Source organism: Plectrocnemia conspersa, unplaced genomic scaffold, assembly GCF_051122295.1.
Source record: "Plectrocnemia conspersa isolate PC_06_02 unplaced genomic scaffold, ASM5112229v1 ptg000010l, whole genome shotgun sequence".
NCBI lineage: Eukaryota > Metazoa > Arthropoda > Insecta > Trichoptera > Polycentropodidae > Plectrocnemia > Plectrocnemia conspersa.
In genome coordinates, this window is record NW_028277174.1 from 12,892,852 (window position 1) to 12,918,763 (window position 25,912).

General features: G+C 30.3%; 4 protein-coding genes across 4 annotated transcripts; 3 read left to right on the plus strand and 1 right to left on the minus strand.

Annotated features, from left to right (window-relative positions):
* Positions 1-521: 521 nt before the first annotated feature.
* Positions 522-8,263, plus strand: Sap-r (prosaposin). The gene is made up of 14 exons (XM_088193943.1): positions 522-614; positions 2,473-2,548; positions 3,252-3,399; positions 3,478-3,675; positions 3,742-3,867; positions 3,936-4,156; positions 4,227-4,476; positions 4,548-4,847; positions 4,919-5,501; positions 5,617-5,762; positions 5,821-6,001; positions 7,513-7,652; positions 7,723-7,968; positions 8,041-8,263. Exons 1-14 carry the CDS (start codon positions 569-571, stop codon positions 8,092-8,094), a joined length of 2,715 nt encoding a protein of 904 aa, XP_088050069.1. The 5' UTR covers positions 522-568; the 3' UTR covers positions 8,095-8,263.
* A 546-nt stretch (positions 8,264-8,809) lies between these two features.
* Positions 8,810-9,405, plus strand: LOC148230676 (prosaposin-like). Its single transcript, XM_088193946.1, has 3 exons — positions 8,810-8,968; positions 9,122-9,216; positions 9,293-9,405. Exons 1-3 carry the CDS (start codon positions 8,929-8,931, stop codon positions 9,338-9,340), a joined length of 183 nt encoding a protein of 60 aa, XP_088050072.1. The 5' UTR covers positions 8,810-8,928; the 3' UTR covers positions 9,341-9,405.
* Positions 9,406-9,786: 381 nt separating this feature from the next.
* Positions 9,787-11,568, plus strand: LOC148230677 (prosaposin-like). The gene is made up of 3 exons (XM_088193945.1): positions 9,787-9,850; positions 11,206-11,315; positions 11,403-11,568. Exons 1-3 carry the CDS (start codon positions 9,811-9,813, stop codon positions 11,442-11,444), a joined length of 192 nt encoding a protein of 63 aa, XP_088050071.1. The 5' UTR covers positions 9,787-9,810; the 3' UTR covers positions 11,445-11,568.
* A 223-nt stretch (positions 11,569-11,791) lies between these two features.
* LOC148230678 (nucleoside diphosphate kinase 5-like) lies at positions 11,792-16,311 on the minus strand. The gene is made up of 4 exons (XM_088193944.1): positions 16,112-16,311; positions 15,864-16,036; positions 15,652-15,800; positions 11,792-12,678 (listed from the first exon to the last, which is right to left on the minus strand). The coding sequence occupies exons 1-4, from the start codon at positions 16,253-16,255 to the stop codon at positions 12,467-12,469; spliced, it is 678 nt and encodes a 225-aa protein (XP_088050070.1). The 5' UTR covers positions 16,256-16,311; the 3' UTR covers positions 11,792-12,466.
* Between the last annotated feature and the right edge of the window lie 9,601 nt (positions 16,312-25,912).

Here is a 25,912-nt window from a genome sequence, read left to right on the forward strand (position 1 = left end):
TATTTTCTCTTCTGATTGTGTGCCTAAAAATTTGAAGTTTTCCCATTCAGCTGTAATTATTTTGAATTTTTTTAAAAAAACTACCCATTAAATTACTGAACATTACTGATTCCTTTTTGAATTCTCTCTTTCTTTTCCGCCCTGCTTTTTCCTTCAGCTCCACTTCGTCGTTTCCTTTTAATAACACGGTCGTCAATAACATTGAATAACATAAGACGACACTGATGAACGGTTAATAGCGATTTAAAAAAAACATTGTTGGCCACTTTCGCAGTCGTTAGAACCAAAATCTAGAGAAGATTTCCAGAAGATTATGGTTTCTGAGCGGTGCGCCGAAATAATTAACAAGTACCTTAGATTTTGATAAATAAATTATTATTATTATAAAATTTGTAATAAATGAAAATATAATATGTATATGTATATAAAATATTAGTTTTAGTTTTAAACACGGTCGCATTTCGCAGCGTTAAGGCCAACGCTCAATCTTTCGCTGAAGTTGTCTGTCAATCGAAGCTACCAGAGCAGTTGTTGTCGTTGGTGAAGAAGGTTGCTCGCTTCGTTCACGATGTGGCGTCGCGGACTGTTTCTATTGTTGCTCGTGGCGATTTTCGGTAAGTGACGACATTTTTCTGCAAACATATTCCCAAATTTTTTCTTGATTATGCTAAATGCGCATAAAGTGATATGACGTATTTGGCCTCGCCGCAAGCTTTGTTGACGTCTTTGTTGTATATTGGATTATCTTATACGTACGCACTCGCACTCGCACTCCAATAATTCGAAGCCGCGATATTCTTTATGTTAGTACTCTGACGAACGACTAATGATTATCGTTTGTTAATTACTCATGGCGACGTTTAATCACTATTATAATATGAAACGAAATAGTCGTATAGTTAATATTTGCTATTAATAATTTAGAACATACATATATTATGTATTTAGATCAACAAAATTACTTATCTTATCTACATATTTACAAAAATGGCAGACCTGTGAGGTCACAAGTTTGTTTGTTTAAAAAAATGAAAAATGTGCTCTTTGATAACCCTGCAATTGTTGATATTTAATATATTGGCGTCTTATTTTATTAGTTTAATTTTTTATGGATTTAATACACTTTTTATGATTGATTAGAGTACAACGATCTGTTATATTAATCAGATATTATATATTTTTTTATTCAATGTTGCATTGAATCTTTTAAATTATGTTTTGTGGCCCGGAATAAAATAATACTAGCTTTAATAACATACTACTAGCATTATTAAAATAGTTTGCGATTGTGTAAAAAGTTATCAGTATTCTTAACAAGCGAGCAGTTGAGAGGTCACAATTTGCAGTACACATAGCATTGACCAGATACAATTTTTAAACAATCGTGTAAGTTAGTGACATTGGGGTAAAAGTTCAGTTCCAATCGCAATCCTTTTACTACTCATTTAATAATTAGCTGTTAGAACTCACCTACTTTGTAAATATTTATCCTACCATATTAAAAAAATTTAATTTGTGAACAAAGCAGATCTGTCATCTTTTTAAATATTCAGCTTTTTCAAGGAAGGGGGCAAAATTTGGCCAGTCACCGGTCACTTTTTTTACATATTTTAATTTCATTAAGATTCATAGTATTTCGTTGAATGATATGCATTTTTCTGGACGTTCCGTCGCCGTTCATATTAGGACTCTTTATAACAATATTGGGTGAACATTCGTCCCAGATCCTGAGGGACAGTGCCGGATTCTAACTCCATATCCTGCACGGATATATGTCCCGGAATTAGATTAGTATATTATCAAAATAAATATAGTTTATCTTATATTTTTACATACAGATCGAAATATTTTCAGATCTTATTTCTATCTAAGTACATATCTGAAGCTTATTTTATTGTGCCCTATAAATAATAAACAGCATTGCCTTTGAAAGACTGAATCTATACCATATATTTGTAATATTAATAATTATTTCTATGTAAGTTTATAACTATATAATATTACCTAGAAATTTGAGCAAGAACGTTTCAAAGAATTTAATATCGGTCGAGTTTTAGTGAGACTGGAAAACAAGGACAAACTGAGAATTGTAGTTTAGATTTGAACAAACACACCCATATATATCAATTAGGACATAACCATATGGTTACATTAAATAAATTCTTGTATTTATATGGTTATTACAAGGTTTTATAAAACCTTGCAACGGTTTGCCACTGACAAAATATATTTTTAACTATGATAATAAAAAATAGATATTTATTAATCTTTTGAATTTTTAATTTTTAATTTATGAATAAAGTGTTTCATATGAGAATGATAAATTTCAAACTTTTTGGTTATAATGTGGTATAGCTTATCAAAAAGATAATGCATACATACATGGATATATAATGACATAAATTGATATGACAAAAACCACAAATGATAAATTCATATTTTCACAATTTTAATAACTAACTTGTTTTCTAGGTTTTGTAGCATCTACCCCTTTATTGGGAGCTCATAAATGCACGTGGGGTCCATCTTATTGGTGTTCGAATATAACGTGAGTATGCCGTTTAATCTTACTTTTATCTATCAGCATTATTGGCTCGAGGAAAACTTAACGAACAAAACAGTTTTGCAATGTCTGTTTACTATTTGATGAAATAGTTGTTATTGACATTGATATAACATGAAAGATCACTGAGAGTTTATCACAATGCATTGATATAAAACATTTTTTGCCATATAGAATGTCAATATAGACATGTGTAAAATTTTGCTTACGCAGTTTTATTGATCTTACGTAATATATACTTGGTAAATACATGATTTTAATTGAACTTAGTAATGATTATGTCGGCATTTTCTTAACCAGTAGTTAAATCTAAACAATGACTCACTCAAGCGTGATTCTTTGCGATATTGTTCTACTTTTGAAAGTTACCCAATGATGTGAGCAGAAAAAGGTGAAGGCAATGAATGAAAGTGTTTGTTTATAGATATAAATGTGGGCCTGAATCATATTTAATGTTATGAGGGTACCATTTCAGTTTTATGAGGTTCATGTGAATGAGTGTTTTGTTAAACGAAGTCCTTTGTTCAGATAAGATAGCCATTGTGAATCATAATGAATGTGTCTGTACTTAGTGCGTTGACCAATGTCACAATTGATGAATCATGTGATATTACCACGATGACCACTTGGAGATAAACAAATTGATTAATGTTCTGCTGTTTTGTTAATCGGCGATTTTTATTTACAGAAATGCTAAAGGATGCAAAGCGGTAAGTCATTGTATTAAAGCTGTGTGGGAGAAGCAAATAGTGCCTCAAGATGACGATGAAGTGTGCAAGATTTGCACTGATATGGTTACACAGGCGAGAGATCAGCTTGAGAGCAATCAAACTCAGGTACGAGTCCTCGAAGAACAATCTTAAAAAGAGCAACATCTTAAATATGTTTTAAATTAATATTTGTATGTAACACAGGAAGACTTAAAGGCTGTATTCGAAGGATCCTGCAAGTTAATTCCCCTCGATGTGGTCTCAAATCAATGCATTAAGTTGGTCGACGAATTCATTCCTGAGTTAGTTGAAACGCTGGCCTCGCAGATGAATCCGCAAGTTGTTTGCACTGTAGCTGGTCTTTGCAATAATGCCGAAATTGACAAGATGTTAGCCGATATGGTGAGTTTTGTAATTCGACTTATTAATTTTCAAGAAACCTCTGTAATGCTTCAATCTAATTTTCAGAAACCAAAGGAAAACGACGTATCCGTGGACGTGGAACAGTGCAACAGCTGTTTTTCAGTCATCGATAAAATGAGGTCAAACTTTGACGGTATTTCTTACGAAAATTTCTTGGAAAATATGCTTAGAGTACGAATTTATTTTATGTTACTTTATCAATCGCCGAGTTGCTTGTTAAAAGTATTTTTATTGCTTAGGGATGCAGAAGACTGAGTAGCTTCTCCGACGCTTGCGCCACGCTAGTCTTTTCGAACTACGAAACCATTTACAATGGCATGAAAACTGATTTCTATCCGGATAACGTATGCCACATTACAGGTACGTGCTCGTACAAATTCCACCAACACAACCCTGAACCGAAAACTGCCGCTGTTGAAATAACTCCGATGGGAAATGTCGGTATATTGGAAGTAGAAAAGTAAGCGGACTGCTTCTTGTGCAACAAAATATGATATTATTAGATTAACAATGGTTCTTTTATGTTATAGAAGCGACTTGACTTGTGACTTCTGCAAGAAGCTTGTTATACATATGCGCGATGTTATCGTAGCTAACACAACAGAAGAAGAATTCAAACAAGTTATGGAAGGTATCTGTAAACAAACTGGAACGTTTAAAAGTGAATGTCTTTCAATTGTTGATCAATATTATCCAATGATATATGGATTCCTCATCAAAGAGCTCGACCCCGATGAAGTGTGCTTCATGGCAGGAATATGTCAAAAGGGCATGAAAACTGTATGTATTTTAATTAATTTAAGCGTGTAATACTTGGCTTATTTTATTACTTGACTTATGTGCTATTTAAGGACGGACCAATTGCTCCTTTGGTTCCTGTAGCGACAGCAGAGTTAGCCATTAAAATCATGAGGAAAGAATCGGAGCCAAAAATCATCGGAAGAGACGAATATAACAGTTATAAAACAAATTCTCAAGAAGTCAAACCGACTGAGAAGAGTCAAGCCAATGTACAAATCCTTAAACCCGAATTGAGTCAATTGCCAATTGATCGCATGGTTATCCAATTGCCGCAAAGCAAAGAAGTGTGCGCTTTCTGTCAATACTTTTTGCATTACGTGCAAACAGAAATAAGCGACGATAAGACAGAGGTGAGTGTTAAAGATAGTATATAATCATTTTCTTGATATTATTTTATTTATGTTTTTTTTTTATTATTTAGGAAAAAATAAAAACAGTCGTTGAAAAGGCGTGCAAAAATTTGCCAAATTCGATCGAAGCTCAATGTGAATCGTTCATAGAAGCCTATGGAGATGCTGTTATTGCGCTGTTGGTCCAAGAAATAGATCCTTCCACGGTGTGCCCCGCTATATCGTTGTGTCCCAAAGATCCTCAACTTTCAAAGATGGACGTTTTAATGACAACTGGATCAAACAACAAACCAAACTGTCCTCTTTGTCTCTTTGCTGTAGAGCAATTAGAAATTATGTTGAAGGATAACACAACCGAAGATAACATCAAACATGCCATGGAGAATTTGTGCTCTCATTTGCCGACAAAGTTGCGTTCGGAATGCACCGATTTCGTCGAAACCTACTCCAAACAATTGATTGAAATGATCTCAGCCGAATTCACACCGCAAGAAGTCTGCGTATTTTTGAAATTGTGCATCGATAACAAACCGTCGCCAGTTGACGCTTTTCACGAAGACAAGATGTTGATGGCTGACAGGAATAGATTTAAGACTCCGTTCTTGCCTAAAAATATGCTGGCGAATGCGAATCATGAAAACGAAGGATTAATTGGTGAGTTTAATGCATTGACTATATCACATAACAATCTATGAAAAATGTTCATTAATTAATGATACAATGCCTTTTATTGCTTTATCTGTTTACGATTCAAAACAATTTTTTTTAGCCACTAATGAAATTCCTGATTATACATACAATGGCAAAATGATGGTTAAATCTGACCCTAAAAACTTGAAGACTTCTCCGCAGTGTGTAGTATGTGAATTCATCATGTCTCAGTTGGAGAAAGAGCTGAAGGATCAATCTACTGAGGTAATACATAATTAATTCATGCTATCTATTGTGTTTCTAAAATATTATTTTTCTTCAGGATGAGATTAAAAAGGCAGTTCATAGCGTATGCCACCACTTACCGAAGACTGTGCAGAATGAATGCGACACTTTCGTTGATAAATACGGTGATTTGGTAATCACTTTACTAACTACGCTCTCTCCAGCTGAAGTTTGTGCTTCTATGAACATGTGTCCTGACAATAAATTTGCTTTACGTGGTATGTAAAAGTTTTTTAATAGTATAATCATCAAATTTAAATGCAGATGTACCGTAGTTTTCTCCCGAAGGCAATGGTTGGCGATCGTCCGTCGGTAGACACGCGTCTATTGCCTATTGGGTTTTCGACAATGTCTCGGGTGTCCATAATTTGTGTCTAAGTAAGACTATAGTGATAAATTATTTTGTTTTAATTAGTTATTTTTTAATTTTCTTAAACTTTATTGTGAATTTTTTTTTTTATTTTATTGTAAAAAAAACAGTGCTATCGCTGAATATAGTTATTGTAATGATATTATGTTTTGCAATGATAGTGATGGGGAGGATTTCATGTTTAATTTTTCATCTTCCAATGATGATAGTAAAGAAAGTAACGTCGAAATTTGGCCTGTTGCCTTGAATCGAAGATGGAATACAGGCAATTAAAATAATAGCGATGAAGAAACGGTATCTCAAACAAATCGAAACACATCAGAAAATTGGAGAATAATAACTAGTAATGACAATGTACCTTATAAATAACAATATTTGCCACCAAATGATAAATGTCCTGGGCCCCAAGTTCCCGCAAACTGTATATGACCTATTGATTATTTTCAATTGTTTTACATTGATGAGTTGCTATAATAATAGAACTTAAGGATTTACGAAAAATTAAAAAATAAAATTTTTCCGTATTTCTTTAATTTATAATAAATCAACATCCCACATATTATTAAACGTAGTGCTCTTTTTCGTGTATCACTTTGTTTATTTTTATATAAAAATATGCTATTTTAGCACTATTAGCTCGAATATATAAAATAACAAACAAATATGTACCATAAAGCTACTCATTAAAAGTTTTGTCTATTTTTAATTAAGAAATATATAAAATAATATGACATTAACTGCAACGTTTCATTTGACCTCTGGTGGGACATATTTTAGTTTTTAAAAATATACATAACATCAGTTTATATAAACAGATATACCTTGTGGATTTTTAATTGTTTTTTAATTGTCATTGTTATTTGTGTATATTTATTTATTTATGTTTAAAACATTTTTTGGTCCCATAAATATTTTAAAATGGGTTGTCGCCCTATTGTGTTACATCATTTATTGTTATGGATTGTCAACCAATGGTACTTGAAAGAACCAAAAAAATAAAAATGTAATTTAAAGAAATTCAAGTATTTGTTCTGATTTCTTCGTTTTTGGTATTAGTTTATTGATATTTTTGCTCTTGCTAATTTTAATTTTTAAAAAGAATTTAACATTTTTGATTTTTCCCGAGCTGGCGACATACCTAGTATACGAGTGCAAAGGGTTAAAATATGGAGAGGAAATTGATTTTTACTACAAATAAAAACATTAAAACATAATCACTTGGAGCTGAACGGAAAACTGTAAAAACCGATATTTATTCCGTTTCTAAATTATGCTAAAAAATATTAAATGGGTTTTATGTTATAATCAAATCCATCAGTACATATATTTAATAAACACAATATTTTTAATCTTTCACAGAAGCTGTAACTGAATGTAGTGTTTGCAACGAGTTAGTGTCTATTTTAAACCAGATTTTAAACAATCCAGAAGTTGACCGCAAGATAGAACGCTTAACTGAAAAGGCTTGTTATGCTCTTCCTGGAAAATATTTGCAAAGAGTTAGTTTTCATATTATATACCATTTTTGTATATATTGTATTTTATTTAATTTATCCATTTACATTTCAGTGCTTTAAATTGATGAAAACTTACGGTGAAAGCATCATACATTTGGTGACTCATTGGACGGACCTGAGTAGGGTTTGCGGTGAAATCGGAGTTTGCGGCACTGGAGATCATACTTATTTAGATCTGACGTCAAACGAGCAAACCGTCACACGTAAGTCACGAGAGACTAAATTATTGGGAACTAAGAAATGCTCATGGGGACCAAAGTACTGGTGTGAAAATGAAGAACAAGCATCCGAGTGCAAAGTATGTTTTATCTTGGCTAAATTTATATGTTTTTTACATCAAAATAATTATTGTGTTTCTTGAATTTTTCAGGCTCTCAATCATTGTCAAGTGAATGTATGGAAGGCGGACAAACCGAACAAATAATTAAATAATAATTTTATGTTTTACTCTTGTGTTGATTTATTAGTGTGTGAAATTACACGTTTTTCTCTTGAAAAACAATGTTTTTCTTGACTTATCTATACTCTTTTGATATTAAGTTTAATGTATTATTTTATTTTTGTATTTAGAATACACACTTCTGATGTGTTGAGATCTTTTTTTATTATATACATTAGAATAAACCAATAATCAATGCAAGTAATTGGTTGACATGTAAAAGAATGTATGATACACATAAACGTTTGATTATCGAAATTTCCATTTATTAAGCGATATACTGTGATATGTAAACCTCCTGTAAAGATACATTTTTTTCAAATAAAATTTAAAATAAAAAAACCGCATTTTTAAAATATTGTATGATAATGTAGTTTATTTCCATTTAAAAAACATGTTTAATCCTTTCACCGTGGATGGCATCTATAGATGCCATCGAGAAAATCGCCAGTATGCATCGGGCACCTAAAGTGCGATGTACCTTTGAGCCTTGTAAAATGTATATTTTATATAATTTAAGGATGGAATTCGCTTTAATTAATTAAACTATAATATTTTAGTAATTTATGGCATACATAGGTAGATATCACATATTAGCAAAGTGCGAAATGGCATTTAAAAATACCTGTTTTACTTGACTATAAATTACAAAGATAAATATTTAATGTATTTTTAAACAGAAAAAATCTACCAAACATCCTGTTTTTAAGCAAAAACAAACCTAAAACCTGATTTGGTCATAATATTTAAAAAATTCGTTTTCTATATAAGAGGAATAGTTATTATCGGCAAAGCAGTCGTGGATTTTCATACTTCAAGATGAAGCTTCTCTTGCTTTTTATGCTGATTGCGTTTTACTGTAAGCTTATGTTATTTAAAAAAATGTTTTTGATACACAGTAAAATGTAATAACAATTATCTATCCATATCTTCATTTCTGTTATGTTGTATTAAATTATATTATTATTATAGTTTATACTTTCAATGAGTATATAGACAATTTATTTTATAGTCGTTAATGCTCAACTTCCTCTGCCTGGATCCGACGAATGCACCTATGGACCCTCGTATTGGTGCAAAAGCATGGAGAATGCTGTAAAGTGCAATGTATAAGAATCACTTAATATTAATACTATTATTAAGACATCTAAACTTGTACTTATTTATTTTTTCTTCTTTTTAGTACGTTGAATATTGCAGAGATAAAGTATGGATAAATAAACCATTATAAAATTATCTGCTATTACTTGATAAAAATGTAAACCATAAATAAATAAAACATACTATTTTAACTTATTTTATTATTTTTATATCTGATTTACATGTATAATATAACAACTTTTATACAATCGTGTAAAACAAGAGCTTATAACAATTCAATGACTATACTGTATGACAAACATAGCTTAGATGTTTAAATAATTCATTAATAAACTGCATCAGTAGATATCAACACATTTATATATAGACAATTTTAGTGTATACGTAACCTTCGAGGGTCAGTTGCCACTATCTGAAACACGTTCAACTGATACCTTCAAATGACATTGAATTCTTTCTGCGGCTGATGCGAATGTTCAATGACTATGAATCAATATTTCATTAGCTGTATTTGAGTTGAAGTAGTTAATAGTCACACACAAGCGATAAAGGTGCGATGGTTGACTTTAAAAATACAGTCGTGATAATACCTCGGTGAAAATGAGGTCTATTTTGTTAGTGCTGTTGTTCACAATTTACGGTAAAAACACTATTAAAGATATACATTAAGATAGTTGAAAGTACCATATATTATTGTTATTATTATATTTTTATACGTACACTTTCGCTGACATTGGAGTTGTCAAATTGTATTACTTGCTATTATGTAGATATGAGATTTTCATAGTAAATATATGTATAAGAACGATTTAGCTTATATACACTAAAATTTCTAGAAGTATATGATACGTCAGGATCTAATTTTTGTATTCCAGAAAGAGGCCAACGGAGAAGAAAAATTATTGATTTTAGAGACAAATTTTGAATTTAAAATCACTAGTTTATTTTGACATTTAATGAATCATGTTTTAAAATATGCTACAAATTAATGTCCAGATTGTGAATTTTTGAAACGGTACATATATTTTTCCCTCGGCGTCGCTATTCAGATAATATGTATTATTATAGTGTGTTTAAGACTTGTGTGTGAAATTGGTTGGGAAAGTAGAATCAATGTTATAAAACCAATTAGATACTAAATTGAAAAAAATGATGATACCCTTATTGATATTGATTTCGTCAGGTTCTTAAGAATACAAGACGAAGGCTGTCACAAAAAGATGCTAAATATGGCCTAAAAATAAACGCTAAAAATGAAACTTATGAGCATATGCAAGACAGACGACTCGACTTGCAATGTAGACGTTCTACTAAAGACTAAAGAATACAACAAAAAACATCTAGGAACAGCCTCTAGTCTAGAAGGACTAGGATTACACACTAAAGATTATGCTGTATCGAGAAAGCCAGGAAAATATTCACATGAATGAATAAGGTTATTTGCAGGCACGACTTTTGTGTTGTGCTTTATCTGTTCATTTATATCAGGAGTGGCCAAACTTTTGATTACTACGGGTGACCTTCTTTTTAAATTATTGGCGGTCGTATGTGTTCAGTGATCATAAGAAAAGTAGTAATTTAAAGCCAAAAATAAGTTAAAATTTAAAATATACATAGTAATACCAATACATATTCAATATCAAGTTATTTTAATAACAGAAATCGACTTGTGAGTTGTAGGTGAGGATTCAAAGAAAATTTCTCAAGTATCTCTAGGCTATAGAGTGCTCTAGAGCTGCGATCGCGTCCTTTATTCTTGACCGTCGCGACCAGGATGTCAGTGCTTAAGAACGCTACACGAGGCATTCAGCTTCGCAAAAAGCTGTGGTGCATATTTATTTTAAATGTACACCACAATCATTTTCTTAAATTTGTATTGATATTAGATGTGTTAAAGTATCTGTGTATGTATATTTATGTTATTAATAAATATATATTATTATATATTAATTCTAAACGTTACTTCATTATTATTAAAACTTTTTTATTTTGTAGGTGTTGCGAGTAGGTGTTGTGTTGTGAATAAACAGTTGTTAGGCGCAAACAAATGTACATGGGGTCCGTCATACTGGTGTGATTCTATAGCAAATGCTAAAGAGTGCAAAGTATTACAATATATTAGTGAAATATCAGTACAACCAAAGTTATTAATAATTTTTTAATATAATACATGTGTTCATTTATTGTTTCAGTCTGTGCTGTATTGTCAAAATAACGTGTGGAAAAAAACATAAATATGTTCATAAACATGTTAATGTCAAGGTTAGGCAAAAAGCATACGAAATATAATAATCAATTAAATTAATTTATTATGAAATGTTTTGCTTATGCTAATAAAGATCCTAATTAAAAATATTATATTGATTTTTTTCTATATTTGTAAATACGTTATAAGAAATATTATAAAAATATTTACATGTTGTTAATAACATGATAAGAAAAAATAAGCTACAAAGAAAATTAATTAATATAAAATGTAAATACATATGTCTACGTATCATTTTTTTAGATATATCAATTAAAATATTTATGATCTATTAATACACATTTTTTGCAAACGTAATAAATGATACGCTTATAACTTTATTAACTAGTATTAGTTTTAATCATAAATAATAGTACTATACAGATATTTGCATTTTTATACCACAAAGATTTATTATTATTTTCTTAGTTTTTTTTCCTGAAATTTATCGACTTTCGATGAAGTTCAGGAAATAATGAAATATTTTGAAGTGGATTTGATTTCATATTTATGTTAAAATTTTTGCATTTTAGATTAAACAGTCAACAATATTGACTGTTTCATAAACAATACTTCTTGACATTATTCATAAAGTTCATCGAGCATCTCATGCTTATAAAAAAGATAACAACTAAATCGATTTGTGAATTTTTGGAACAACACATGTTTATTTTTATGTTAATATATGTTTTTATTAGGTTATTGAATATTACCAAGGTCACAACTGGAAATTGTAATTCATCTACAGTTATACATAACAGCAAATAAACAATCAAATCAAGAGATTAATCTAAAATCAAGCATTTTATTTGCACCATTCACAAAATTTATAAGGAGTTTTTTAAAAGTATATAAGGCTCCTGTGTTGTTTCTATAGTATATATTTTTATAAACATACGTACCACCATTTTGTAATGGCTTGGAAAGAAATAAAACTCAGTTTTGATTTTTACTTTGTGCTATTTTATTCGATGTGTTAACCCATTCGTGTCGTGGAGCATAAGGTGCGATTTATATGGGTACTGCTTCAGCGTTTTCGGCGCCAGTCGTTTCCGTATATTCATTGTTGGGGTTATGGGTTAACAGCCAGTCAGCCAGCCAAATAATGGGATCGGTTGGTTTTTCCTTGCAGAGTTCGTTCAGACCTTCGGTAAGTGTTGGATTGATTGTATCTTGCAAATAATCGCTGACGTAATTACCCTGAAGTTGGGCGTCGATAGTAACTGGAATGATAATTAATTGAGAATATATTAATGGATGTAAAATACCAGTGTATGCATACAGCCAAAGATATTATATAATATGGAAATAAATAATGAGGTTTACGATTAAAGATTTTTTAACCCTATTATTATTTTAGATGTGTATTGTATTTTATTACTTATTTTTTAATTTATAATAAAATATAATATTTTATTAAACATTTTATCAGACAAGCACTGTAATTATACGCAACAAAAAATAAAGTAATTATAAAAACTAAAAACAATAAAACAGCTAGTAATGTTATTAATGTACTAGTTATTAATAAATAGTCAGTAACTTAGTAATAAACTGTCAGTAGTTTTGTAATAAACGGTTAATATTATTTTGACTTATGGACTGTAAAGAGATTTTATACAATCAATTAAATATATAAAACGTATAGTATTTAATTAATTTATTGAATAAAATAAATCTATATGTCTTAAAATATTATTATTTTACTGTAAATTAAAAAATAGCATTCCGAAAATATTATTAATTCTAATAAAAAAATATTTAACTAAAAACTAGCTTCATGTCATATCGTAGTATTTTTTATAAATACTAAAATTTTTATAGCATCCCTTACGTATTGCATTTAATATAATAAACTAACTTACCATCCAATATAAAAAAACTTAACCTTTATTATAGAAGTGACCGGTTAAATATTGATCATTGTTATTTATTTTAATAATTTATTTAGCTTAATATAGCTAATTTTTAACATAAACAGAAAATAAACAAAGACTTAGTTCTATAATTTGTTTCTTAATGCACGAAGGTGTTTTTTTTATTTCATTAAAGAAACCCGTTACAGTTTTATTTTTGCGGATTGTCCTAGGAATATTATTGTAGAAATTAACACCTCCGTACATAATTCCCTTGGCCGTACTCGTTTTCTTATTCCTAACTATCCTTAAATTTTCCCTATTTATAGTATTAAATCTATGTACATCTTTATTTATTATTAAATACTCATTAAATATTTTTTTCCAACTTATACATATATAAATACTAAAACATTCATTTTCAATATTTCTTCAACATTTAACTGTTCCAATATATATGTTGTATTCACCATTTATTGAAGTTACTGCCCATTTATAAAACTACTCAATGTTATTTATATTATACTGAAATTACTGACCAAATAAATACAGGCCGTACATATATTAATAAAAAAAATATTTACAATAAGTGATCAATGTATTCATTTTTATAAATAATTTATTTCCATCCCTTCCCAGCACCACGCTAAATAGTGAAAATTATTATTATTCAATAAAATCAATAAATAACATTGACATTCATAAAAAACCGAATATCACAAATTAGATCGGTTTGGCATTAAATTGTTTTTTTTTTACAATTTTATTAAATAAAAAAGCTGCTCAGTGAAGATCTACTATTCTTTGACAATATACTAAATTGTCGCTTAAAACATAAAATATGTTCAAGACGTTTTGATTTAAAAAAAAAATATTTTCACTGCTCGAACAAATCAAGTAATTATCATGCTAAAAAATTTACACTACATTTTTGGATGTATCATTTTTTATTAAATGAAATATCAAAAATGCGGCCAAATACTAATCCAGACATTTTATTTTAAGAAAATTGTGTTGACTATCCAGCCAAGTAAATGTCGCATTTACTGTGAGAAAATAACTTGTCGCATAAACGCGTTAAAAGCGTAATAAAAGCGTACATAAGAGTCGTACGGTGCCTTTACAAAGACAAAATAATGTATGTTATTGCCGGCTGTAAAGTGCGCTTACATTTTTTTAAATTCTAAATGTCCACTTATTATGAAAGATAAGAGTGAGCAAGTAAATAATCCTCCTTTATTTCGACCAAGCGCATATTCGAAATTTACAATAGCTACTCCAGACTTGGGACTGAATGATAGTATAGTCAAATTCTCTACACGCAGAGCTTCGGCAAAAATCGGCCGGTTCTTAGAAGACCGAGAATACAGCAGCTTCCCTCTTTTCGTTAATCCTGGTCCAGCTACCACGTCCGAAATCTAAAGTTCAACCCGATCTACAGACGCAGATATGGCTATAAGAACTTTACGTATTTATCGTAATTACACAAACTGTACGTGACTAAAAAATAGTTGCACTATAATAAATAATTAATATTTAAAATATATAACTTCAGCATAAAATAGTAGTAAATTTGTGCTTCGCGGCCATTTAATTATGCAACAAAATTTTTTAAAGATTGCATTTGTTGTTATATTTTAAGTTCTTATTAGTGAGATGTTATGTAAGAGAGCAAATTATTTTTAATGTGTTTATACTAATTTAAGGGCACATATAATCGCAAAATCATATTATATAAGTTTTACCGATCGTTCACACTACGATGCTGACGAATACGGTACAATTTTAATGTTTTTTATGTGAATTACAAATTTCTGAAAATGAGAATTATTTGCGCTTTCTCATTAGGTGAAATTCAGTTTTATTTTATTTCCTTCAATTCTTACATCTGAGAAGAAGTACAATAAATCTGACACCGTCATATTTTCTATAAGCTGAAGTAGCGTATTATTAGATCATTTTTAACACTTAACATGTGCGACCTATTTCGAATCTAATTTATCATTATATCATTCATCGGTGAAATTAGAAAAATCTAATCTGTGATTAATTATAATTATATATATTCACTAATTATTATTTCACAGAAACGATAACAATTTAAAAACAATATCTTTCATGCAATAATCACAGACTTATACCACTCTAATATTGTCCCGATAAAATTATTTATTATAACAGGAATTAAATCAATAAATCCATATATCTAAATTAAAATTTTAATCATTTTAATTTTGCCAACTAATATCGACAAACCCCGATTGAAATATTATTTTATATTTATTTTTAATAAGATGAATATATGAGATAAGATATTTAAGATCATTATATAATACATACGCGTTGGGAAGAAGAAATTCAATTCGCTGATGGAAGTTGCAGTATCATCACTACCATGAAAAGCGTTCATGTATTCATCATCATCGTGATTTTTCATTCCATATTTTGCTCTGAGGCTGCTTGGATAATACGCCCTAGCTTCTAAGACACTACATAAAATATGAATTAATTATTATTAATAAAAATATATGTAGAAAATACACAATGCGTACTTGGAGGGACCGATCAAATTTTTCCACTCGGATATTCCATTGTTCTTAGAAATGCACATGGCCGTTATGTTGTTATGCATCATATGATTGAGCAACTTGGGGAAGTACGGTTGCGAAACATGATCCTTGTAGAACTCCCTTATATCGTCAGGAGTCAATCGAACCACGTGTTTCTAAATTAAATATTTTTTTATCGTTATTATTATTTTTTATTATTTTATTTAACTATAAATTGTTTTAAGCTTTACCAAAACAATTTCAAATCCGTTATCTTTGATGATCTCTTCTATCTTCTCCGCGTGTTCCATAGCTTCCGGTTTTATGATCGCCAAAGTCTTCTCCATCTTTTCCAAAAGTCTGCTTGAAGCAGAAGAAGTACGAGAAACGCTCATTTTCTATCGGAAGAAAGCCGGAGCAAACCTTTCGCGGCGACCTTCACTTGCGAACTAACTCAAGCCAACCTTGATTAGGATTTTTTTTATTGTTTGTGATATTTTTGTTGCCGTGGAAATGAGATTCAATCCCACATTCCTCAAGTTCAAAATGACCAACATTCCCCTTATCGCTACGTACATTATTGATAAGGCTCGCGAGTCGGTAAGGGTTAATCGATATGTGTATATTATAAAGCTAAGGGAGTGCTAATACTGAAATATTTTTTTAAAGCACAATGTATATTATTTAACCAGTCATGTTAAAATAATATTATTGTCTTAATAACAATTAATTAAAAAGCTATCAAATATCAAAAATAAATAATTAAGAAACCAATCGACTAAACTAAACTTGTTTACCTAAACTAAGCTCAAGGGCTAATAATTTATGTAATAAATCGATAAAGAACTTGTATACTGTATATTATTATTTATAAGTAAGTAAAATGACCTTTATTAAATTATAAATACATATATAGGAATATTAGAAGCAATTTAAGCAAATTTAATTTGTTTTCACAAAGCAATAAATATTTTTAAAGAAAATAATAGCAATGTTTCTGCCATACGGTTTTATATTATTATTATATGTTTTGAGAAACAATTTTTTTTAATGCTACTTAAGCGGTTATTAATGGTTCATATGGCTGTTTTCTTATTCATTTTTACAACATAATAGTCTTTGATAAAGTTAGCAGCTATTTCATACAATAAAAACATGTGCGTCTAGCCTTGTTTTTATTCCATTTTCAGGGTTTAATCACGTGAAAAATTAATTGGTCCTATTCATATTTTCGCAATTATTGCAATAGAATATTTGGAATTTATTACAATAATCACCACAATGTATTACAACTGATATGCCAAAATAAAAACATTCACAATATATATATTTATACATATCAATGAAACCGATGTAATATGCATTAATATTATTTAAATACAACTGCCTAGACCAGGGTTTCCCAAACTTTTTCAGCGACGGAACACTTGGCAAATCCGAAAATTTTGGCGGAACACTTAGCTTATTTTTTAGGCTGGGTAATTCATAATAAAATAAAACATGTAATTAAAGAAATGTTATTAAATTTATTTAATAAACATAAAAATACAAATAAATAAAACCTAATGACTGATGATTTTGAGTTCTTAAATAACAACTTTTTTTATAACAGGCACAATTTTGGTTAGTTGTATTTTCATATCTGCCGTGGCGTGGAGTCTATTTCTATATTTTGTTTTTGTTGCAATTTACTTAAAAAATCCCACTTCGCATAAATACGTCGTGGAAAACGGAAGTAAACAAACCAGAGCTTGTTTTGACACATTGGGGAACTCTTCAGTCAGACTCGCCCAGAAATCATTTAATGCCTGATATTTTTGTTTCAAACCAGAGTCATTAACTAAATTCTCATAATCCCTTAAGCCCACTGGTTTTACTGTCACGGAAAATGGATTCCGAACCCAGGAATCGTCCTTACTAGTTTTCGGAAAATATTCCGAAAGAGTTATTTTCAAGTAATATAGGTGTTCTAAAAATACTTGTGAAACTTTTTTATCTACTTGAAAATTCAATTCATTTAAACATTCATATCCAAGACAGGAAAACAGTCAAAATTATTAGATTCAACCGATAAAATCTGAAATTGTAAATTTTTATCAAAAGATTCAATTTTATCTCTGATATTAAAAATTGTAATACTTTTTTCTTGTAATTATAAGTTAACATCATTTCACTTTGTAAAAATCTTAGCCAGATATGCAGATGTATCAACCAGGAAGGATTTGTTAAAAAATTTATAAAATGATGTTGCAAATTATTTTGTGCTTTCAAGAAGACTAATAATTCATTTCGAAGTTCATAAAGTCTTAATAGTACTTTTCCTCTGGATAGCCATCTTACTTCAGTATGTAATAAAAGTGCTTCATGTTCACTACCCATTTCATCAAACAAAATTTTAAATAATCTGGATTGAAGTGGTCTAGATTTTACATAGTTTATCATTTTCACGGCTACTTCATAACATTTTTTAAATTTGTGGAAATTTTTTGTCAACAGTGCATGTCTATGCAAAATACAGTGACTGCTAGTAGCATATCTAGTCACATAAATAAAATTCGTATAACAAGCACTAATATCGTGGGATTAATTAACAAAAAAAATATTGTTTAAATACGATCAAATTTTAAAGTTAAAAAAAACAACACCGACTTATGAAACTTTTCCCTCCAGATTTTATACACATTAATGTTGAATATTTAACACATATTTTCAAGCTTTTTTATCAGATTTATGAACAATTTTTATGTATTAGCAAGACTAACAATTTTTTTAATCTACTCTAAATTTTTGTGAAATATCTATTTAGGCTCCGCGGAACACCTATTTTGGATCCGCGGAACACCAGTGTTCCGCGGAACATAGTTTGGGAAACCATGGCCTAGACATTTGAGTCGAAAATGTATTAGATAAAAAATATGTAGTTTAATATCTGTGAATGTATGTATAAATCATTATTCTGTACTACACAGCGACATTATTCCGTCGCTAATGCGTTATTCTTCGCGGATTTGTCATTTTTCTAAGATGTTTAAATATAATATATTAATTTTAATATTAAGTTAATGTAAAGCTACTTTTAAAAATATAAAATTAAATTAAGTAACAAAAATATTAATAATCATTAATATTAATTGCGAATATTAATACACAATGCTTATCACGTTTCCTGTGTAGAAAAATGAGACCAAACACATTTCTTAAATTTATAAAAATTAAAAATTGTTTATGAAATAAAAATTAAAGCGAAACTAATTTTATCTCATGAATATATAGAGTAGGTTCAGTTAGGTTAGTTTTCCGTTTATTTATTAGCGGATAGCTACCTAGTATATTTCTAAAAAAAATAGGCAGCCCTGTGGTACAATATTTCGTGTTTTTACACACAACAAAAAATCACACGAAATTCTAACGTTAAAGTCGCAATCAATATCATTTATCGTGATATGAACGTGAAAAATACCATTATGGCGTATGGATAACGATCTTTCTTAAAAAGTGACCTCTGTGACGTAATGTGGTGGTTTTCATTGATTTTATTACATAAAATAAATGTTTATTATATAGACTGGTGGTAAGGGTAATATAAACATTTTAATTTAAAATTCAGTGAATTTTATTATAAATTATTTAGTGCAAAGGGAATGATAATGGTGTTGGAATTTCTCAACCATTTATAGACAGCCACCTTACCACCTCACGTGCTGGAATTTGCAACCCAATTACATAAACCTGAATAACCCAGATTTAACACGGCGATGTACAACTAAACATAGATTGCGCGTATATTATGTAATATATTACTGTAAATATTATATTTATTTATTGTTATTATTATTTTCTATTGAAAATGTATTTTTTTATACAATATATTAAAGTTGAATCTTTACAGAAATTTATAAAAATAGGTTAATTCATATTATTGCACCATAATTAAAATAGGTCAATATTGTATTTTTCACCCTTTTTACTATTTTTTTATTTTAAGTATAGGTATAATAGTATCAATCTTAAAATTATCAGGTATTTATCCTTCAAATAGTGCTTTATTTAATAAATTTATTTTCTATAATAGTATATCTCATATTTCTTTAATTATATTTACATTTAATTCATCAGTACTACTTATTTTTTTTAATTTACAAATTATGTTGTGAATTTCTTCTAAATATACAAATTTTGCATTAGATGTTTCATTATTATATTGTACTAATTTATTAAACTAAGGTATTGAATTCACAATCACTTCTATATTTTAAATGTTTAATTATGTTAGCAATAAAAAATATGCTTCAATAATATTATAGCGCCTCTCTGGCAAGCTCGTCATATCAGATTTCTCTAGGACAGAGGGGGGGGGGCAAGAGTTGGCCAGTTAGTGGTTGTTTTTTAATATTCAAATTTAATTAAGATCATAATATTTTGTTGTAGATAATTGAAGAGAGAGGCAAATGCCCTTACCTGCCCCCCCTCAAGTTGCAAGACTATAATAAGTGTTTTTTACTTTTATTAGCTATGTTAAATAAGGTTAGGTTTGGGTTTGAACAGTAAATGGATGTTTCGTAACTGTCAAATTGCGTTTCATAGACATTTTACATTTTATATTTATATTCAGATGTAAATATTTGCCGAGTAATTAAGACCGAAATCATATTAGTGCCGGAATTAAATTTAAATAAAAAAAAGCAAATGGCGCCAATGATGAATTTAAATTTAAATAAAAATAGCATAATTACAAATGATGAGGAACGCGTGAGCGAACGAATTTATGCAGATGGTCGCTTGGAAATTGTATGGATTTTAATTAATTGAATAATTTACTTTTAGGTATGGACTGGAGTCGAGTAGGCGAGTGCGTTGATATTAAATCTTTCTAGTGCTCTATCTAATATCGGTAAGAATAGCTATCATATTTTTGAAACAAAAAGAATAACCAAAATCCAACGTCTGTCTGTACTTCTTTTAAAGCAATTTTTTAACTAAGCTTGAAATTCGTATTTGACCTAATAAAAGTTCTAAAATATAAATAGCTTTCAGACTTTCTTTAGGTTAGGTATGGATTTGATTAACTCGTGTAGGTTAGGTTTGGGTTTGAACAGCAAATAGACGTTTCGCAACTGTTAAATTAAGTTTCATAGACATATTAGAGCAGCGTATTAGCGTCTATCAGTTAAATTATATTTTCGCTAATAGAAATATATAGCTATTAGTGAAAATGTATTTAGGTTTTACTAGTGAAAATATAATTTCACCAAAAATACACATTTATACATCGCATTTAAATAAATAATGAAAAGTATGTAAATGTATATGTAATATTAATACGTATGAAAAAGTTGAAATAATATAATTTTACTAGCACCTGCCAGATAAATTATATTTTCACCAGTGAAAATATTTATCTACCGGTTTAAATGTATTCCAATATGATTTTACTGAAATAAGTAATTTAAAAACTTTTTTCGGGATAGATTCGAAACAGTTTTATTCAGATTTTCTTTGAAGGATAACCCGAGATTTTCTGGTTTAGAATCAGGGACTATATTTCAGCTTTTTGCAGGGAGGGGCGGGGGAAAATGTTGGCCTGTCAGTGGTCGTTTATTTAATAATTTGATTTCATTAAAATTCATAGTATTTAAATAAATCACATGCATTTTCTGGCCAAATTTAAGGTGGGGGGGGGGAGGGAAAATGTCCTCACCTGCCGCCCTAAATTTCGTTCTTGAAGTTTTTTGCAATGTTAATAAAATACATTTTTATGGCAGAAAAATATATGGTCAAAAACTTTTAACAGTAAATATAATGTTTATTGAAAGGCAATAACTTATGAAAAAAATAAAAAACTTTGAATTTAATTATATTAAATATATTTACCGAACATTATCCATAACCCCTAGGAAGTGAGGATCTAAAAACTTAATTTATGGTTTTTACTGGTTTGTATTAGTTTAGTGTTCGTGTTTTTTGGATAAAAAGTGGAAGCTGTGGCGTACGCTGTATACATTTGAATGACTTAGTAGTATTAATTTAATCATTATTATTCATACAAATATTAATACTTTTGGGTGTGCATGTATGTATATAAATATGTACATATATATATTTTATTAAGAACTAGTTGTCTATGCACGCAAAAGCCATTTTTGTTTTAAATAAATATATACATATATCAAAAGGCAGTTCATTTGAAAGAGTACAGAAATATATTTTTGCATCGGATGATTTTCAATATAATATACATTTATAATAGGGTGAGGGGGCAGAATGACTAGATGAAGGTAGGAGGGTGGCTATGTTCTAAACAGGGTCCTAAAGAGTAATTATGTAAAATTTAATTAGGATCGGTCAAAGGGTTTAGGATTATATAGAGCAGGGATAGGAAAACTTTTGAGGAGTCTGGTCTACGTAATGCTTAAAAAGTCGTGAGCGTCCTACTAGTAACAAAACTTAAATTACGAAATCAGCTACCCAAAATCATAAAAAAATTTATTTTGAACAACAAAAATATTGGGAATTAACAAACTTTTTTCAAATTATGGGATTTTTAACAATAACTACCATTTTACATAAAGAAATATTGGCTATTTTACAAATAAAAATGCGCAGTAAGAAAACAATCTTTCCAATAAAATGTAATTTTACTTTAAGAAAATACCTAAATTAAATTTGTAGCATTTCTGCTCTAATGCACTAATAAGATATTTTTTAGTAATGATTTTTATGCATTATGAACATTTTACTTCGTTGCAACATGATAAACGTTAGCCCAGTGCGTTAAAATGGGGTAAATATATTCAACAATTGCTAAGTAAGTAGTGAGACACAGGACTGAAATTAAAATAAGTAAATCAGTAACATATATTTTAATAATTATAATATATAGCTCACTAGTGATTTTTATATAATTATAATTCCCATCGATCATCACAGATTAGGATTAGGAAAATCTAGAAAAAACATAATCTGTGATGATCGATGGGAATTATAATTGTATAAAAATCGCTAATTACGATCTCCCACACAGGATAAAAATCGAATAGTAAGGTTCATATGGGATTCGAGCACAGGTCTATTAGATATTAGTCAGTGACTTATATCACTGATCTATTGTGTGGTTCCCATAGCTACATTGCATTTTAAGCGCATACTAATATTTCATCACTTGCTTTAATTTTTACGCAGTTACACAATATGGCATTTTGTGATGTAAATAATGTTGCGAGTTGAAAATAGCTTTATCATTGGAAAATGAAACCGAAAATTATAAAATAAACAGTGTCAGGTCAATAAGCTGGGGAGCAGATGTTTGGACACATATAGCGATCACCAGAAAAAAATTATAAAGATAATATGGTGCTAAATAAAGTCAAACAATTTATTACTGTAAATATAATATATTATATACACAGCTTGTAAATTTATGTACGATTTACTAAAAAACAACTATTTATTGTTATTATTAAAAAAATAACATGCTTCAAAGGTAAGCAAAATATATTAATGAAAAAATTTACCTCTTTCTCAATACTTAATCAATTTATTTTTTGCGATATTGCGAACGCTGACAAACAAAAAAAAATGTCAGACATTTAAAGATCGATATATTCTCGATAGAAATATTTTCAAGTATAATCGGATACAGATGCTATTTCATTTTGTAAATAACTTACGTTAGGCAATATTAACAAGAGTACAATTTGCACTATAATTTGATAAAGCAGTAATTTAATTTTTTATTGAATATTCACTTTATTGCCAATTAGATATATAGAATTTTCATTTAATTTAATACGAAATATTTAGGTAGACTTTATGCCTATATTAATAGCGTATTGTAGTCTCTATAATTTCCTCGGTTAATATAATATTTTATTTATTCCCACTTCCACATCTACAAAGCTTTAAGTTAAATCGACACCTTTCACGTTCCCACGATTTGTATTGACCTCACGATCGCCTTTGCCGTCGAAATTCTTGATTATGATAATTGCGACCAATGAACCTTACATTATTGTCATTTATCATGATATAGGCCAGGGGTCGGTAATTTTTTTTTGTGAAAGGCCAGATTGTAAATATTTAGGGTTAAGTTGTAATGAAGAGCGTTTACAAGTGGTATGAGAGATTTAAGATTGGCAACGGTCGGGACGTCTTTCGACCTCAAAAGCAGACGAAAACGTGCAAAAAGTTTCAAAAATTATTTTTTCAAACAGGAGATTGCCTATTTGAGAACTTACCGAAGAACTGAACATCTCGCACGGGTCCGTGCAAAGCATTTTAAATAAGTGTCAGAACGTCTTGATGCAGATCCGGACTTCGTGGTTAAAATTATAACTGGAGATGAAAGTTTGGTGCTTGGCTATGACCCTGTGATGAAATTTAGGGTTTCCAATGGAAAACGAGTGGCTCTCCTCGCCCTAAGAAGGCGCATCGAATGTCAAGATCATGATAATTGTTTTTTTTCGATAGTGAGGGCATAGTGCGATCAGAGTTCGTTCCAAGGAGATTCACTGTAAACCCCTAACATTACAAGGGCGTACCGCAACGTTTACGAAACGATGTACGGAGAAAGGGACCAGAAAAATGGACCAATGGCTTCCTCCTTTATCATGACAACGCGCCGTGCCACACCTCGTTCCTGATCCACGAGCTTAAGGCAAAAAGGGTTCTTGTATGTCTACATCCACCTTACTCTTCGGATTTAGCACCATGCGACTTCTGACTCTTCCCAAAAATAAAAACCGCGCTAAAAGAAAAACGTTTTGCCACCATTTTCGCAATTGAGAGCCACGACAAAGCAACTGAAGACCCTTCCGAAAGAAGCTTTCCAGAAATGCTCCCAATCATGGAATCAATGTTGGAATAAATGCATCGCTAGCCAAAGAGAGAAGTTATTATTTTGTTCCTAATGAAATTATTTACCGTATTTTTTGATCAAATTATTAGCTCTATGTTGTCTTAGTCATTGACACTGGTAGCTTGAAGATAAAGAACTAAACATCGCAAAAAGCGTTACACGTGGCACTGAAGACGCTGTCGAATTATAACTGCGTAACGTCACAATTGAATGCGAAGCAATAGGAACACCACATATGGTCGTATGTCGCAATTCATTAAATCGACTGTTGGCCTTTCAATTGTAGTGTATATTTTAAAATTAAAAAAAAATGTATTCAAAGCTCATGGGTCGGATTGAAATAGGAAGTGGGCCAGATCTGGCCCGCGTGACGCAGGTTGCCGATTCCTGATCTAGGCTAAGCAGACGATATTCACCTTCACCGCTTTCATTTAAGGATATTTATGGAAGCAATATATATGACTCAAGGATGTCATTTGAGGGGGGGGGGGGCAGGTGAGCACATTAGCATTATCGAGTTATTCCTCAAAGAAAATCTAAAAAAAAACAGTCACAAATTGATCCGGAAAATATTTTTAAAAATATATCATTTCAGTGGATATATATTTTTACCAGTGAAAATATAGTAATTTATCTGACAGGTGCTAGTAAAATAATATAATTTCTTAAAACACTCGGGTCTCTTTTTATATGGTTCATACGTTCCACAAGAAAACATATAAAAAAATACACGTATAAAAATAAAGGATGAATTTCTAAAGATATGAGATTTATTCATTAGAAAATGTAGCCAACGTGGTGCCGCCATATAGCAAAATATCGCATGCATACGTCAGGTGGAGTAACGGTCCCAGAACACTACCTTAAGGTACTCCATGTGACAAAAAAGTGCTATACATTATCAATTGAGCAAATGCGAAATAGTATTGTTTTGAGACGCTTTAACTTATGTATTTAATAAAAGCAGGGTTAAACATTTTAAAGGAAAATTGAAATGGAAATGAAGAAACGAGAAGGTTAAGTCCGGCGGGGTGGAGAAATGCACCCCTGCGTGTCGGTCGGCGGCCAAGAGGGGGAACGGTGGGTAAGGGGTGCGCTGCGGTGCATCGGCGGGTGGGGGCCCTCGTCGATATTGGGCGGACATGCGCGCCCCCGTCGCCCCCTGCGCCCCCCGCCCGCCCCCGCCCCCGCGCCGGCA

Excerpts from the sequence above, each read along its gene's own strand:
- Sap-r (XM_088193943.1), top strand. The coding sequence starts at position 569 with ATGTGGCGTCGCGGACTGTTTCTATTGTTGCTCGTGGCGATTTTCG. Across the intron at positions 4,157-4,226 it reads GGTATATTGGAAGTAGAAAA|AAGCGACTTGACTTGTGACT; the intron begins GTAAGCGGACTG and ends TTTATGTTATAG. Across the intron at positions 7,969-8,040 it reads AACAAGCATCCGAGTGCAAA|GCTCTCAATCATTGTCAAGT; the intron begins GTATGTTTTATC and ends TGAATTTTTCAG.
- LOC148230676 (XM_088193946.1), top strand. The coding sequence starts at position 8,929 with ATGAAGCTTCTCTTGCTTTTTATGCTGATTGCGTTTTACT. Across the intron at positions 8,969-9,121 it reads TATGCTGATTGCGTTTTACT|TCGTTAATGCTCAACTTCCT; the intron begins GTAAGCTTATGT and ends TTTATTTTATAG. Across the intron at positions 9,217-9,292 it reads AGAATGCTGTAAAGTGCAAT|TACGTTGAATATTGCAGAGA; the intron begins GTATAAGAATCA and ends TCTTCTTTTTAG.
- LOC148230677 (XM_088193945.1), top strand. The coding sequence starts at position 9,811 with ATGAGGTCTATTTTGTTAGTGCTGTTGTTCACAATTTACG. Across the intron at positions 9,851-11,205 it reads GCTGTTGTTCACAATTTACG|GTGTTGCGAGTAGGTGTTGT; the intron begins GTAAAAACACTA and ends TTTATTTTGTAG. Across the intron at positions 11,316-11,402 it reads CAAATGCTAAAGAGTGCAAA|TCTGTGCTGTATTGTCAAAA; the intron begins GTATTACAATAT and ends TTATTGTTTCAG.
- LOC148230678 (XM_088193944.1), bottom strand. The coding sequence starts at position 16,255 with ATGAGCGTTTCTCGTACTTCTTCTGCTTCAAGCAGACTTTTGGAAAAG. Across the intron at positions 16,037-16,111 it reads ACGGATTTGAAATTGTTTTG|AAACACGTGGTTCGATTGAC; the intron begins GTAAAGCTTAAA and ends TATTTAATTTAG. Across the intron at positions 15,801-15,863 it reads AATTTGATCGGTCCCTCCAA|TGTCTTAGAAGCTAGGGCGT; the intron begins GTACGCATTGTG and ends TATTTTATGTAG.